General features: G+C 29.5%; 1 protein-coding gene and 1 long non-coding RNA gene across 2 annotated transcripts; one reads left to right on the top strand and one right to left on the bottom strand.

The window, feature by feature from the left end:
• Positions 1-9,608: 9,608 nt before the first annotated feature.
• LOC121229389 (uncharacterized) lies at positions 9,609-10,537 on the bottom strand. Its single transcript, XR_005927127.1, has 2 exons — positions 10,046-10,537; positions 9,609-9,960 (listed from the first exon to the last, which is right to left on the bottom strand). It is a non-coding gene; the product is annotated as an uncharacterized lncRNA (long non-coding RNA).
• Positions 10,538-15,026: 4,489 nt separating this feature from the next.
• On the top strand, positions 15,027-16,031 carry LOC107961554 (uncharacterized). Its single transcript, XM_016897661.2, has 3 exons — positions 15,027-15,306; positions 15,409-15,555; positions 15,654-16,031. Exons 1-3 carry the CDS (start codon positions 15,229-15,231, stop codon positions 15,933-15,935), a joined length of 507 nt encoding a protein of 168 aa, XP_016753150.2. The 5' UTR covers positions 15,027-15,228; the 3' UTR covers positions 15,936-16,031.
• The last annotated feature ends 2,067 nt before the right edge of the window (positions 16,032-18,098 follow it).

The raw sequence follows: 18,098 nt of genomic DNA, 5'->3' as shown, positions 1-18,098 counted from the left end.
TTTTTCCATTAGCATATAAGCATCCACCTCTGATATGCTCATACAATATTCCTTAATATATAACCGTTCTCATGTTCTCAGACAACTGATATAACTGAAAATAAATAAATAAATTTGGAACCCTAAAAGTGTTGGAAGATGAATAAACAATTTTAATGGATAGAAGTTTTCTTAATGCAAGGCATTGACTAGCTTGTTTGACATTTAAATATTTGTAATTGTTTTATTTGATATACCCATGTTTGTCGTGTACTTGTCTTTGACAGATAGCTATGGCTACCTCCTTTTTCATTAAATCTTTAAATAAGCAAAGTGATCAACTGCTTTGTTAATTGTGAAAATTGCTCCAAATAAAAGGGGGGGCATCACTTTTTCAAGAGAAAGCAGATACACAATATTTTGGACCACCATCCCATGATTGAAATGGGGAATCTTTAAAACTTTGACTTGGCATATGCCATTTCTTTCTTTGGCATATCCAAAATATTTTACTCGACAAGTATCGTCTATTTCCTTAAAGAAAGCAGATGGGGTTTGAGCACTATAAATAATGATCTTGAATCTCTCTTTACAGTCAGCCAAACAACTTGTATCAGATGCTGGAAGCAAGATAGATTTGGAGTTGAGGAATTACAGGGCAACTCTCCTTAAGCAAAAATGGATGTGCTTTTCTTTGCATAATTCGATTTTGCCAAAGGAGATTTGCCCTGCCATTCACTCACACAATGATCACAATGATTCCCCTGTCCTAAATCAGTACTATCGTTTCATCATAACTTGTTTGCACTAAAACAAGACTATGAATGCAGTTTTAGTTCTATTAGGATTAAGGTAGATTTATTTCACAAAACCAATACTGACAATATTATTGATCAAAACGACATGGAAGGCTTTGTTTTCTTGCTTGTTTCACTGCTTTAGTTAATGTGCCTGCAGCTAAGCAATTAATGTTATTAATATAGAGATGCAAGTAGGCAATACTTGGGAATTCTTAATCTACCAGAGTGCTAATAATTGCCTTTTTCATCTAGGCTAAACAAATTTCTGAATTTAATCCTATGCTTAGAAGAAGCGTTTCTCCTGTCATGGATTCAGCAGAAAATGCAATGTCAGATATAATTGTACTAAGTTCCATTTTCCTGTAATATAAGAAATCTGTTTGAATTATTGTTCACGTTGAAGACTTCAAATCCCTCCTCTAGGCTCTTGTAAAAGAAAAAGCCGCCCTTTGACAAGTTGTGAAGGGACAGAGTGCAAATGATAAAAATATCAGTAAAGACTGCATAAGAGCATGGAATAAAACAAAAGAGTTACAGTTGAAATGGCGAGAATCTCCTTTAGCAGATGCCTAATCCATCGACAACTATAGTCTTATGCCTTAATGCACCCTTCCGTTATATATTTCATTTACATGCAAGGAACAGAAAGATAGAAACTGGTTTAGAAGGGAAGCATCATCTAAAGAATCTAGCAATATCTACAAACAACATCTATTGTAATGATCTTGTCATTCTTATAACATCACAGAGGGATACAGAGATCTAGCCAGATATGACCCTAAAGCATTCCTTAGATGTGGTCCAACAATACATGTGGCCTTTGCTTTTACAAAGGCTGTATATTTCATTGAAAGAACAAGTCAAGGAAAAGCATCCATTAAGGATGTACAATTATATTCAGTTTCTTTTGCATTGGAAAACTAACAGTTGTTTAGCCTACTAAAACCATGAGCAAGAGTATGTCAATTTCTAAACTGACTTAATTTTGATTGTTTCACAATGTAAATATATTCAGAATAATGCTTACAAATATAAAATTCATTTGTAGAACACAATCAAGTTCTGGAAAAAGAAAAAGGCTGTTGAAAGGAGACTGATGAAGGGGACCATGATGGCAATAGCGAGAAGCAAGCTTTTGTATAGGAATGGACCTCAGCATATACCAGTTCAGTTCCATCGCATATCCATATCGAAATGCGAATAATGCAGAAATATAAGTCGAAATTCGACTCGACCAAGCAAAACGCAAGCACAGCTGTGACCATCAAGGACATCCTAAGGGTAGAGAAGAATAACGGTGCAATTCTCCTTTGGCAGATGAAATAGTGCACATTGCACACTTTGTAGTAGAAAAAAATGTAGTGCAATCATCCGCCAAAGGAGAATTGCCCTGCTATTCAACTACTCTATCATATATATGTCCAACTTTCTTTCTTGACATTGATGCTAACATTTCTTGATTTTTCTTATTTGTTCAGTCGATTTGCTTGCTTGTTTGCAGATGTCAAACCACCAACAATTGTAAAAGTATGTTTTAAACTTTATTCTTCAATGAAGTTGTCGTATATCTTTCTCCTCCGAGGCTTATGAAGCTATCCATTATCACCAATGCTTTAGTTCTGAATCTTTCTAATCTGTTGAATGCAGAGATGTATGTATTTTTTCCCAAATTTTTAATGTACAAAATACCCTATCTTTCTAATAAACTGGCTGACAAGTGCATCGGAAACACAAAATCGACCTGATAAGAATATACATGCATGCATGCATGTATGCATATAGCCTCATAGCAGGGACTAAACCAGGATTTTTTTAGGATCAAAATTTTATTATAAATCTTTGAGAGGGTAAAGTTATAATTTTACGTTTTTATTACAGCTAACTAGTTATATAATATATATAACGTGTAGAATATGATTTATATCAAACTTTCTGGATAAAAGAATCCTAATTAAAGGTAAAAAGAAAAAATGAACGGTGATTGCATCCTACAATTTTATCTTTTCCATATATTTGAAATAATATATAAATATATTTGATCTTGCACTTTCTCATGCCAGCTCAAGTGTAAGTAGAAGGGAGAATCAATTTAAAGGTGATGTTGCGGATCAACGGAAAACATGATGATAACATGCAAAGACAAAGAGCCTTTTTTCTTTAATTTTTATTTATTTATTTGATATATCAATATATGGAAGATACCAAAGCATATATGTTGCCATTATGTTGGTCTATTCATTTATTAATTTTGGCTTTCAAGATTGCCAAGGGCTGCGAAATGGACTTTATATTTAATAATATATGGATACATTTCTTGTCACTATGCGAAAACTCGATGGCATATTTTTTAAATGATTTTATGCTTCTTCGTTCGCCGTACACATGCATATATTGTCCTTTATGCTCCCTTTAAGATACCATTTTTCAACTCCGACAGATTATTTTCCTAGTAATATTTAATTCAATATTTATGCTCCCTTTAACATGTAATTTTGTTACAAGTCATGATTTAATCACATGAAGAGAAGAGAAAGCAGCAACTTTTTACTAGTTTTTATTTTTAAATCAAATCACTAGAAAAAATAATATTTATAAAAGGAATTGTTTAATAGAGTGGTAAAGTAATGATAACTAAATTTTTTTTAAGCTCAACTTTAATTTTTATTTTATTTTATTTTTAGTTGTTTTATTTAAACATCACATATAAAATTAGTATAAAAAAAAACAAAAAGAGCAACACCATTACATTAATATTTAAATATTTTTAATCTTCATCTCTTTCTTTAGTATGTATTTTTTATCATCATCTTTGATTTTGATTTTTTTTCTTTTATTGATTATTCTCATTATAATCTTCGACCAACATTGATTCTTATTCGTAAAATTGTTTATGATATTTGAATATTGTCACAACATCTCTAAATATCATACCTTAAATTTTGGTTCCATAAAATGTAAAAATTTAAAAATAGTTTGAATAAAAATAAAATATAACAACACGTTTGGTTGGCTGTAATAGAATAGAGCTGTAATCAGTAATTCAGTTGTTTAATTGAATGAAATGGAATAGAGCTATAATAATATTCTTATATTTGGTTGAGTGGAATAGTTGTTGTAATAGTATAAGAGAAAAAGTTGAAATGACTGGAGTACCCTTAGTAGAATTTTTTGAAATAGATGATTATTGTGATTGTTATTAAACTTTAATAAGATTATTATTAAATATAATTTAATGATAATAATAAATAAATAATTTAATCATATTTTAATATAATAGCTATTAACTACAATTTAATAATAGTATTTTTATTATTTTATTATTGTTAAATGTTCATATAAATTTAATTTGATTAACAAAATTCATAAAATAAGAAAAATAATATCTAGAATTTTTTAATATTATAATTAAATGCTAATATTTTAGTAACGTATATTACAAATATATCTAATAGTATAATTAATATATAATTTAAAAAAATATGATTTATTTTTTAATAACTTTATAAATATGTCAAAAAATAATATTTGAAAATAAATAATTTAGCATTTTATATTTAATAATAAAAACATTATTTAAAAATAAATTTAATTTTTTAAATTTAAAAATAAAACTAAAAATCATATTTAAAATTATTTTATTATATATTTTGCTTTTGAATATAACCAATTGGATTTATTTAATATAAAGTGTGAAAAAAATACAGCCAAACAAAACGTAATAGCAAAAGAACAGCCTTACCAAAAATAAAAATAATAAAGATTATAATAAAGAAAAATAAATGCAATTATAAATAAAACCATTAGAGCTTTCTAGGGACTCTAATTGTTCCTAGTATTCACAATCCAACTGATCTTAAAACTATTAGAGCTTTCTAGGGACCCTAATTGTCCCAGTATTCACAATTCAACTGATCTTAAAACCATTTAAAGCTTTCTAGAGATTTTATCTCTTTCTTTTATCTGGAGTTTTATCTAGTTCTCTCTTCTTCTTTTTTTCCTCTGATCCTCTCTTTTTCTCAAGTATCTTCCTCTCCAAAGCTTTATCTCCACCTACCAAAACCCACCAAAACCTATAGATCCATGTATGCAAATCTCCCCTATGTTAATATCTCACTATCCATCATAAATTTTTTTTTTCTGATTTGGGTTGTTTTGTTTTGTTTTCTAAATTTCATTACTGGGTTTGGGACGTGTCAGAGTAGAGGAGACTTTGTTTTGATGTTGTGAACACAACATTGTTGGATGAAATTGAAGTTGGGAAAGCATTTAATCGTAGCATTTGGGTTTCAATTTTTGTTCCTTCTTGATTTTTCTTCTATAACTATAATTCATAAATTGAAATTGTGGTTAATATGATGTTTTTAGTTTGAGGTGTTTTTGAAAAAAAAAATTGGTGGCTATTCAGTGAAAGGTTGGAATGACTATTCTTTAGTTGTAACACGGAATGGGTATTCCGTGAGATGTCGAAATGAGGCCATAATACTACCCAGCCATTTCATTCATTCAGTTAAACCAAACAATGGAATAAATCTATTGCGTTGAATAAGGTATGAATGGAATAGCCATTCATGCCAACCAAACACACTGTAAATATCATAAAATCACCTTATCATCGCTTAAACTATTCTTTAATTTTTCTTTGATGACAATTTCATTTGAATATTACATAATTAAATTAAGAATTATTAATTAAGTGCAATAAGAGTTCTTCAAGTGCTATAAAATTGGAAGATGAATTTATTTAATTATTAATTATTGTTTGTTTAATGTTATGATAAAATCAATAAATTAATGTATTGTTATGATTTTATTTTAATTTTTTAATTGTCAATTAAAATATATACTAATGCTATTATTAATAGAAACTATAAATAATAATAATAAAAATAATAATATAAAGATATGGTACATAATATAAATGATAAATAAATTACTATAAATTAATGCTCAAATGCTATGTTTGCAAAATAATCTAGAAAAAGAGAGATAAATTGACAATAACTACAACACTAAGAGAGGCATCAACTTAATCAAATCGTTGAAATTTACATCCTAGCCTCGCATTATCAAATCAATTTGATGGTGAACCTTAATCAACCAAGAAATTACTGTCAAAAGTCTCAAGAGACTCATTGCATTAGTGATTCACAGAAGGCCAAGTTTCAGAAGACTTATCTCTCTCCTCATATCTCGGATCTATCATCACTGCTATGATCTATCACAATAAGACCCTTAGAAAATGATTTTTAATAGATTGAGCGACACACTTACATTGACAAATCTCATACATACACTGAATTAATATTTAGAAAACATAGATAACTCTAACTAACATGTTGAAGACTTAATTCATTGATATATTTAAATTCAAATCAAGCAAGTATTATAATTAGAATTAAAATCTATAGTAGATAACAAAATTAAATTATAAACCAAGTAACTAATTGGGATTGTGACGAGGGCTTTATATATTAGTGTCCACAAATAGTAGTACCTAGTTTAATTAGTAGCTAAAAGTAACCGAGTGTAATGATAAAATTTACTAAAAGGATTTAAATTTGAATTAAAGAAATAATATTGATGGAAGATATAATCTATGAACTTAAAAAGATAATTTTAGTTTCGAAATAAATAAATTACAAAAGAAAAAAACCTTATTGCTCAATGAAACTATGTTTTTTCTTTTAATTCCAAAATAGTTATCATGATGATATCAACTATGAGTTTCTTGACAGATTTATCAAATTATGCTTAGAACAACTAAAAATGATCACATCTTGCATATATTTTTGTATTTTTAAAACACCTATAAGTTTTTTAAGCAAAGAGTAACAAAAGCTGGGTTGTAAAAATAAATGCAGCAATAATAATTCCTAAAAGCCTAAAACTATTAAAGAATTAAAATTAATTGACTCCTACCTCATGAAACTGGAAACACACAAAATATCCTGGTAGCTTTAGGTTGAAACAGTGAATGTTGCAGTGGAATTGCGGGGCAAATCTCCATTGGCAGAGAGCACACTAGAATTCATAGGTGAAGTGGCAATGGCTGGCTGCCAGAGGAGATTTTGCCCTGTAATGCAACCGCAGCTGAAACTTGAAGACAAATGAACTCCCTGCATGAGACTTCTTATTTATTAATTAATGCTGCAAGCATATCCCAAGTTCGAACTAACTTTTCCTTTAGATTAGATTATTCCTTATCGCCCCAACTCCATTGCATCATAAAATTAGCTTTGCTTCCACAACTAAATGTATAATTATTTGTATGCGTATATACAATTCGATATGAGTGGAATCGTAAAAGGTGAAAGTTACCTCGAAATGTGTAAATATGAAGCCATGGATAAAAAGTATATTATTCCTTAAATAAAATTCATATATATCCCATCCATTTTCTCCTCTCTTTTTTTAATATATTCTCCAATAAAGATTTAAGAAAAAAACCATTGAAATTATCACACTCCAAATTTAAGGATTTGAAATTCCATCAACAAAACAATGTATATCGCCTTGCCTCCAATGTTTTCAAAAAATCAATTAAGTTTTTGTGTTTTTTTTATTCAATTAAGTCCTTGAAGTAATAAAACTAGTCAAAATAGACTTTTTGATTAATGTTAGTCGTTACAAACTGATATAGCGCTCTACATCAGCAATAATTGCGGATGTGGTAATGTCATGTCAACAAAAAATAAAAAAATAAAATGAATAGTACATTCAATAAAAAAATAAACATTCTTTTTAATTTTATAAAATTTTGCTTCTTTTTTTTTACCCTATGTCAACAACTGTTGTTGATGTGGAGCACCACATCAGCTCATTAACGGTCACGTCAGTATTGTAACAGTCAATATTAGTTAAAGGACCTAATTGACCACTTTTATTAGTTCAAGAATTCAATTAGAAAAATCACAAAAATTCCAGCTATATCATATTAAATTAAAATCTAAAGTAGTAAATGTCTCCAAAATTTCAAATTAAAATATCTTAAATCTTTTGTAAAATCTGTATTACAACTTAAACCAAGAGTTAACAATTCAAAAGGATCATAAAGAAAGGCTAAAATCAAAATCAAAAGCTCATTTAAACAACATGCATGTGTGTGGGAATATAAAAAAAATTAAGAAAATTAAGAAATGAATACAATAATTATGCCAAAACAATCAATAATTATTCCAAAACTGTTTTTAGTTAATCTAATATTTAATGAACACCTTTAAATATATATATTTAATAAACGCATTTAATTCTAAACTCAAATTTTCAAAATTAAACAAAATTTCTCAAAAAAAAAAATTCACTTTCATACCATCAAGCATCTTGAACAACTATTCCAAAAAATAAAACACTTTCGTTTAACAAATACAGATTTCATTTTTTAAATAAATATTAAAATCACACATGAATTTTTATCCAATGTGTAATGTCATACATAAATTTTGATTTTGTACAATTTTATATATATCACTTTCATTCGATTCAATTTTTACCAATCATTATCAAATTGTCACAATTTTACGTTGATACACAAATAATTATTTTAATCTAATATAAAAATAAATATATATTCATTTCTTTAAATATATACAATTACATCAAAATCAAAACTCCATATATACATACACACTACAATAATTCAGATTTCATAAATATAATTCCATCAAACCAAATTTCATTACAGAAATATTTATAGAATACCTGTTTTTTCGTCATGATTGCCATTTGCAACTACCGTAACAGCAGCAGTTTAGCGCTACAATTAGTTTCATTTTCTACTATATCTGAATTTATAGGGTAAATTGAAAATAATGAAATTATTAACACATGAGACATAATTATGTGTAAAGAATATATGTTACACTGAAAATGATTATTGCACAAGCAATCCTAAATGTATACGTAAAATAGGATCCTAAATTTTTGAGTCGAATTATTTTAAAGGTTGTCATTTTTTATTCAAACCCAATATTATTAATTCAATCCTTCTGAATATCGTACGTATAAACATATTTCAGAAGTATATACATTGAGGCGATTGCTTTGAGTGTGTATACATATATATTATACAGGCTGTCAATCAAGGTTGAACAGGCTCGCATTCAAGCATCTATAGGTTCCAACTTTTTTTTCCATATGGAAGATGCTGTTGGTTTTTTTGAGCTGTCGGCTCATTGTGGCCATCTTCCTTTTACTTTCAGATGAAGCAGCAGCATAAACCGGCTCTACACGCCAACAAAAGGTCATTAAAAGTTTACAAAGGCTAGGGCATCTCTATGTGTATTATTATTCTCTTATCTCAAACATAAACCAGATTTTCCTTTGCACCTAATTTAGTGTTCGAGTTTTAAGTTTTTTATTTAAAAACAGAGAAATTTGAACTTACAAACTTACTAATCAGTGCTATTGAAGTTAGAAGATGAACTTATGTTTCATGCCTATTAATGGTGAAAATTTATATTTCGTTCCCTGCATATATCTCCAGGTTTTAATTCACAGAAGAATTGAAGAAATGTATATGCAAGTAGATATATGGAACATATAAAATTTTCTCATTAAATTTATGAGAATTTAAACAGCTCCTAACAACACACTTGAGAATTTTAAGTGATGTTGGAAACCAGTTCCCTACATTAATTGATTGTATTGCAAAACAATGGGCATGTCAGGATCAAAACCAGATAAATAGTCCCTACATATATTTATGGCTCTCTATAGCAATGTAATACCCTTTCACTTTTTCCTTTTTTGCTTTTCTTGTTTGTTTACTGGGATCAAAGAGTGTCTAATTCATCATGAGGTTGTGTATATAGATCAGTGAAAACCTGGGAATAAACTGAAGTTTGAATCAGATAAATTTCAAGTATACCCTACACTGTACCAACCTAAAGAAAAAAACCATTTATCACCATGAGAATGCTATAATTAATCTTGAAAGTGGAGTTTTAACCCTACGTCTCCTTCCATGAAGTACTACTAGGCAGCATGATCAAGTGAATGAAACTAACAGCTCGTCTTCAAGCTTCAGTAGCCCTCATTAATAAGTTTTAAGTTCAAATGTCTCCATTTTCAGACCTTTAGAACTTGAACACCAAAACCAAAAGAAAATCTCGTTTGTGTCGTCGCTAGATGTTCCATGTCAGTACTTGCATATACATTTCTTCACTTCTCCTATGAATTAAACCTGGAGATCAAGGAAGCAAATCAACGGATAATTTGGTGTACTAATTTTCCAAGACATGGTACGTACCGAATATAAATTGACTTACATTTCCCTTTCAGAAGCTGAAGGCAAATGCCAGGAAAATAATTATAAGTGTTTCTATTAGCTATATATTAATATTTATTAACAAAAGGATGAAAACACATATTAGACTGCAAATAAAAGACGGGTAAGAAAGCTGAAAGGACAAAGAAAACGAAAACAATGTGTTCAAATTTCAATCTCAATGGAACAGTGGGCAGTGTTGTTCAGTTGGTAATGCATTGAACTTGTAGTGCAAAAGAATTGCCGGGCAAATCTCCTTTGGCAGAGAGCACACTGTATTAATGCATTTGAGTTTGTAGTTGGACTAGGAATGCCTGTGTAAGTGGCCGCCTGCCAATGGAGATATTGCCCTGTAATATTTGCTATTGCACTTGTTGCACCTTGTGTTTTGCTGCACTAATTACTTACTATGTACTCCGTTACTTCTCCCTTATTTATACCCTCCTGGAAAGAAGCATATTCAGTGGAACAATGCCTTCTTGTTATCCTTGCTCTTTTGCTGGATGAACCACAGCCACTTGATTATACTTGTCTTGAAATTTCCACATATTTCCAAAATTTCAGTCAATATATGTATAGCAAAACCTATATAGAAACTAATTAAGCCTCACTTGGACATGTAACCAATACTCCCCTATATCTGCTTGTATACGTCATAATGATTCAAATATATTTCACATGCTGTTATATATTTCACATTTACATTTAATATATAGTAAGATATTGTTAAAAAGAAATAATTTCGGATCTTGAACATAAATCATAAAATGTATATAAAAAATTTTTTTTTTAAAAGTTCAATTTAATCAAATATATACTGTATCAAACCTCGATCTAATTGCAAATAATATAAAGAATCAGACATGGAGAATTTTTGTTCCGATAAAAGAAAATCAGTAATCAGCCTAAATCTCATTTTCATAAAAAGTAGAAAAAAGAAAAAGAGAGAGAACAAGCTGTAATGGATGCTTTGCGGTGGAAGATCCAAAGAATGTTCTCTATATTCAACTGGTGGTGTCCCTTTTGTGAGGCTGAAGTCAACCGACCTAATGGACCCAAAAGCTGATTTACGCTGAAACTCGAGGCTGCATTTTCAGAGGGCTTAATTCTTTTAGTTATTAATTTAATTTTTCACTTATTTTAATTATTAAATTTATATTTTTTTGTCAAATCATCAAAAGTTTTAAAAATATTTTTTAGAATTTTTATAACCTTTTAAATATTTTTTTGAAATTTTTATATTTTTTTAAAATTTTAAAAAATTACTTAATACAACGTATCATTCACATAACAATTTATGTGCATGCAATATCAGTAAAATTAAAAAATATTATTTTTTTTATTTTGAATTGATTTGATAAAAACATAAATTAAAAAAAGCAAAAACAAAAATAAAAAATTTAAATAAAATATTAAAATATTTTTTTTATTAGAGTCAAAATATCCTTATTTTTTTGGCCTCCATCCTTAACAAAGAAGTTAGCCTTCTGACTTTTTTTCTCAGCAAAATTAAATAATTTATTGAAGATAGTCTTGTCATTTATGTAACTCAAACATCAGAATCCCCTGCAGTTTAAGGAATAAAAAAATATTTAGTTTTTAAACTTTAGTTTTTAAAATTTTATTTAAATTTGAAAATAAATATCAAAATCAAAGATTAATCTAAATAAAAAAATTCGAAGGGTAAAGTAGAAAAAAATTCTCAACTTCAAAGTTCTTTTAAACAAATTCAAAGTTTAAATCTTGTTTTATTGCATACTTTAATTATGAGTAAATATTTTAGGTAATTATTTAATATATCGTAAACTTAATTTTTTAGAGTCTATAAATGAATTAAGGGTATAACAAGTTTTATATTTATTTATATAATTTTTTTATTATTATTAAAATTTTAACCTATTTGTAAAATTTAAAAAATTCTAGTGATAATATATCAAATAATTTTTCAAAGATTTTGCATCTAACTATCATAAATATGAAGATTAGAATATCAAAACAAAACCTAGTTCCTACAAAAAAAAAATGCAAAACCTAGCTATGTATTTTGCCATTAAATAGAACAACGGTTAAGCGGTGAAAATGTGAAATCCCTACTTGTACCCATTCAAGCAAGCCCCATAATGTCATCCAAGTCCAGATATACTGTCTAGATAAGTTATTGGTATTTTGGACCGACAGTAAGGCCCTGAATACACTGACATAATGTAATTGGATTTTTTTGGGCCACAACTGGCATTACACAGCGATCACGGACGACTTGGTGGGTTTTTCTTTCATTTGCTGTCCTGAATTTGTATCTTATATATTTATATCCTGTGTTTTCAGGAATACTGTAGACACTGCTGACTGCTACAATGCCAGGCTATAGAGTACTTTAGCTTTCTCATAATTTCTACAGACTTGAGATTCTCCATTTCCAAACCAAACAACATGTTGGGTATTGTACTGCTTAATAATCTCACCACTAACTTTTAAGAAAAGGAGTTTTCATCCTAAATCTCTACATATTTATATATCTATAATACAGATGTCCTGAGGAATTCTTCAATACCAAGAATGACACAACACCAAAACATGACATGTTTTAAGGACTTTTAGCCCCTTGTTTTGGTTGAACAATTGTTTATTCACAACAAAAACTAACTTTAGTATAGTGTTTGTAGGCTGGATCAGGATATTTGGCTCATGTGAGTCCTGGTTCCCTGGACGACAGGATAAAAGGGAAAACAGATTCAACAACACAGACAAAAGAAAAAAAAAGTTGGGTACAAAGTAGAGGGCCCTTCCGAAAACTGAGAGGCAGAAATGGACAAACAAAACAGTAAAGCATTGAAATATATCACAACATAAAAAAAGGGACAGAAAGGGACCCCTATATGTGGGTTTTACAGGAGAGAGGGGGCGCCGGGCGTGCCACTGTACTGGAGTTAGAGTACACACCAGCAAACAAATAATATCGAATATCATGGGAAAACTGGAAATTTTTTACGCAAAAATAAAACCAATACGGATATAAAGGCATTTGATTTGAAGGCATATAGACTATAGAGCTGCTAAAACCCAAGATGCACGCCTTATTATTATTATTATTATTATTATTATTACTTTTTATGTGTTTTTTGGCTGCTTTCGGATGCATGCTTGGGAAGGAATGGACAAATTCTTGTAAATGATAATAACTGGCAAAGTACTGTGTTTGTATACTTGGTCCAGGGAATGAACGCAACGCTCAGTGGCTTTTTAATATATCCGAAGGTTTGGCTACTATATCATTAATTCTTTGCTTTCTTTCAATAAGGAAAAAAAAGATTGCTCTTCAATGCTTGGATTGAGAATAATAGTATGATGATCAAGGAATCACCATGAAGCAATTTCTTTAATTATCGTCAGATAATTTTTCATACATAATATAAGATATCCGTATTAAACTTATAGTATCATTTTCCAATATGAAATGCACATAATCTACTAGAAAATTATTGAAATGAAATGCGAAGGTGAGAGCGTGAACCATTTGCAACCAATTAATGCTTTTAATATTTTTCATATTATACTAAGGGAAGGGAACAAGAATTCGCGAACCTCTAGGTTATGGATAGCCACTATTTGGTGTCACAGTAGAATTTACATACGACATATCATAGACTGTACGCATCAATGTAATCATATATACTTCCTGCTTTTAGTCATTCTATTATCAAAGATCTCGTTGAAGCATTAAACTTTCCAAGAGAAACAAATTTTAAGGATTATGAGACATAAAATAAGTGGGAAACTCGTAATATATTTATATATATACAAAGGTGGTGGAAAAGGAACTGAAATGATCCAACTATTCAAACCTGAAGAACAAGTAAGTGAAATATACATTAATATATTAACCATCACAAAGTTTAAACCCAGAATAGATAGACAGCTGGATATAATTTAAAAGAGGCAAAATGATGAACCCTAGAGGAAGAAAGAACGATAAAGAATAAAACAGAAGTGATGGTGTCAGAACATGTGACCTTACGAAGCCACAACTAGGAAAAGGGCAAAGGCTAAAAACTTAAGGGGCATTGCTTACCGGAGACAAGACAAAGAGAAACCAATAAGAATGGCCCGTGAAGACTGTGGAATATGCCTTAACACCACCAGCTTGGCATGGCATTGGCATGACATAGATACATACAAACATTGACTGACTGTACTCTTTGTGGTTCCATCGATTGCCTGATTCTGATTCCTGCTGCCTTCCTCTGTCATCCGACTCTCATTTTCCCACATCCCTTCCCATGCAAATATTGCTAGCTGAAACGACAATATGACAACCACATTGCTCCATTTTATCTATCATTCCAATTTAGCCTTATCACTTTGGCTTTTCTCCTTGCTCCTTTCCGCCCACCCCTCCCCCCCCCCCTTTTTTCCTTTTTTTTAATCTATTATACTAATGAGTAATGACATTTTGTCTTGAGGTTTCATGTCTTGGGATTTCCTCATTTGTTTTATTCTTGGTTTTAAACTAATCAAAGTGGAGAAGGATCTAATTACTTGTATACCCTTTGATTTAATATTACTGTTAATTCATGATATTTCCCTCTCTCTTATTATTTAATTTGCCATAACCACTTTTTTTTTAAGATGTCACATGAGCTGATAATCATTCCATTCAATATTCCATAACTAATGTCACATTAACTAAACTTATTGAAGCATTATTGTTAAATTGAATGATAAAATTAATTTAAATGCCTAATTTTATAGAAAATAATTTAATTATAATCAGCTATAAAATCAAAAAAAAATTTGAACAAGATTAAGTTATATATTTTTATGATAATAAAATTATAATTTTTTTATTTAAATAATCTATATATTTATAATTTTTAAACGATTAAATTATTTTTTATTATTTTAAGAGATTAACTACTTTAATATTTAGAGAAAAATTCACATTAAACATTTAAAAACTTAAAAAGGCATCAACATTATGAACTCATTCGCCACCAAGGCTTTAATATTTTTTTTCCTGATTAGTCCTATTAGAATTTCCTTATCAGACAAGCAAAGGCATTTATGGATCCCAAGACATACCCTTCTCTCTCAAGTGCTCATCCCTTTTCCCATCATATAAATAGCTAAGCTACTACACTCAAATCCTACTACTTCTTTACATTTTATACATCCAAAGAGTTCAGAATGGTAACTAAGCTGCAAAGGAGAACAGCTTCTCGCAGAAAGCTTCAGTTTCTTCCAACTCTCTCCAACACCAAATCTGTAATGCAAATATACATTTACTCTTTATTATTTTGAGATCCCTTTTATTTCTTTATCCAGAAAAAAACTTAAAACATTTTTCTTTTGTTTTGGTTTTCAAAGGTTAAAAGGAGTTCCATAGTCCTAAATGTTCTTCTCCAATGTCACAAGCTCAAAGTCAAGCTGGAAGAAATACACAGAGAGTACCAAAATCTGATGACTATCAGAAACCAATACTTCACTCTATTGAAACATATACAAGTCTCAAAGGTGATCTACTTACACCGTGTTTACTATAGTTATATAGATATTAGCAGTTTCTTTTTTCATTTTATAATTTAAGTATATGATTCATGGGATCTTAGCAGGAAGTGAAGGTGGAGAAGGTTGGAGAAGAGTTTGTAGTCAAAGTGAGTTGCAACAAAGGAAGGGACAAATTGATCTCAATTATAGAGGCGTTTGAAGAGCTGGGTCTTAATGTTGTTCGAGCTAGAGTTAATTGCAGCCATTTCTTTGCCATGGAAGCCATTGCTGTAGCTCAAGACCAGAAAACTACTGATATCAATGATGTTACGCAAGCTATTCTTATGGCCATTGAAAAGCAAGGAGGTGACCATATTAAAGATTTTTGCCAGGTTTCCAAATGTTAATTAAGCAAAATGTAAGATATCTAGACCTGTATGCATCTCCATATAGATATGGTGTGTAGTAAAAATGTTAATTAAGCAAGAAGTATGATTCATACAGTTTAAGATACAATGTTCATTGAGCAAAAAGTACGATTCATACGGGGTAAGATATCTAAAACATTCATGCAGGGGTAAACAGGTAGAAAAGATTTTTTTTGAAAACAGTAAAATGGAAACATTCAAGCAGGGTAAACAGGTAAAAAAAGATAATAATAAAAAATTCTAAAACATTCATACAGCAGTAAAATGGTAAAATGCAGGGTAAAGAGGAAAAAATTCTTCAATTGAACCCGGGTCTCTTGGGTGAAAGCCAAGTATCCTAACCACTGGACGACAATGAACTGATGGTCGTAGCTATTATCGTGTTATTAAACTTTTGAAAAGAAATTAAAAAATCCCTTTTTGTCGGTAAAAATAATGAAAATGAACCATTCATTTTATTCTCACCATGCAGAACTGCTTGAATCCTAAAGCCTAGAAAAAGAAATCAATGTAATTATTGGCAATAAATGGGCTGAATTGATATTTGGACTTGGGCAACTTCCAACCCATTAAAATATTCGACATCTACTAGTTTAGGTGGGAGTCAGTAATAATAATTCAATCTTTTCTTATCCAAGGAACATTAATTCAACCCCCTCGGTAGTCAAATTCCAGACCCTTTCCCAGAAAATTCCTCAAAAGCAATCTGGACATGACATGGAAACTAAAGAAAAATCCCATCCATAAACAAATGAAACTTTCCAATTCCATGGAAATTAACCATTGTAAGAACCTGCAAATCAGTTATATAATTGGATTAGGCAATCAAGAATTGGTCCCATTTTTTTTAATCTCATAAACAAGTCCAAAAGAACTTATATGTTAAGTAAAAAGTCTACATTAAATGTTTTGTAACAATCTTGACTATCCATTATTTATACATTGGTTGATATAATTAAGAAAGTGATGACGAGGACGAAATTATATATTTTTTTAAAAATTTCTCATTAATTTAAGATATGTAAGAATTTAATAGATTTCTTAAACGGTTATGGGGTCCATAGTTATATCAACTACTTACACTTACTCTCATGAGATTACAAGTTTGAAAAAGTCTGGGAATGGGAAAATATTTTGTGATTTGGAAGCAAATAAGCAAGGTTGGATGGCTTTGTTTGGGTTCATTTTTGTATCCCCTATTACATGGATCTGGAAATTTAAACATGTGAATTACATTCCATTGAGTGTTTAGATCCCATTAATGATTTCATGAAATATAAAGCAGAATAGGGGCTTTTTCCTGATATGGGGGAGTTCCAATGAAGGCATGAGGAAGTTTCTGTTCATTAAATGAAATCCATATGAATAGAATTATATGCATGAGGAAGTTAATTTTATTTATTGGGGGCTAGGGGGTGGCATGGGTGATGCCGTTGGTGCGGGAAGTCAGACATGGGAAGATTTTTAAAATGTGAATAATTAATAAGAGTCATTCAATGCTTATGATATATATAAATATAAACAAATTCAAATAATACATTTAAAGACTTTAATATTTTAATCAATAAAATAATAGTAGTAGTTACATTGCTTCACGCATAAATGAAGTCTAGAAGGATTAAGTTTTTCTACTTTTTAAGGGATAATAACTTATTTGACCCTTTAATTTTATAAAAAATTATTTTAGTATTCTATTTAATTTTTCATTCATTTTAGTTCTTAAATTTGTGTTTTTTTTGTAAAATCACTCAAAATAAATGAAAAATTTAACGTTCTTTTAACTTTGCAATCGTTGCATACACAGATTGCTACATCAGCATTTAATTAATTTTTATATTTTAAAAATGAAAAAAATTATAAAAACTATTTTTAAAAATTAAAAATTATTAAAATTATTAAATAAATTATAAAAAATATTTTTTAAAAATTTTAAAAAATTATTTAAATGCTTATTTGTCATCTACATAGTAATTGAGATGTATGTCATGTTAGTAAAGTTAACAAATGTTAACTTTTTCATCAATTTTGGGATGATTTGAAAAAATGCAAGTTCAAGAGCTAAAAGTGGCAAAACATTAACTAGAGGGCTGAAATGACTTTTTCTATAAAGTTGGAGGGCCGAAAAATCATTATGCCTTCTTT

This window comes from Gossypium hirsutum, chromosome A05, assembly GCF_007990345.1.
Source record: "Gossypium hirsutum isolate 1008001.06 chromosome A05, Gossypium_hirsutum_v2.1, whole genome shotgun sequence".
In the NCBI taxonomy this organism is placed as follows: Eukaryota; Viridiplantae; Streptophyta; class Magnoliopsida; order Malvales; family Malvaceae; genus Gossypium; species Gossypium hirsutum.
Note: the sequence above shows the minus strand (reverse complement) of the source record. Positions and strands in the feature narration are given on the sequence as shown.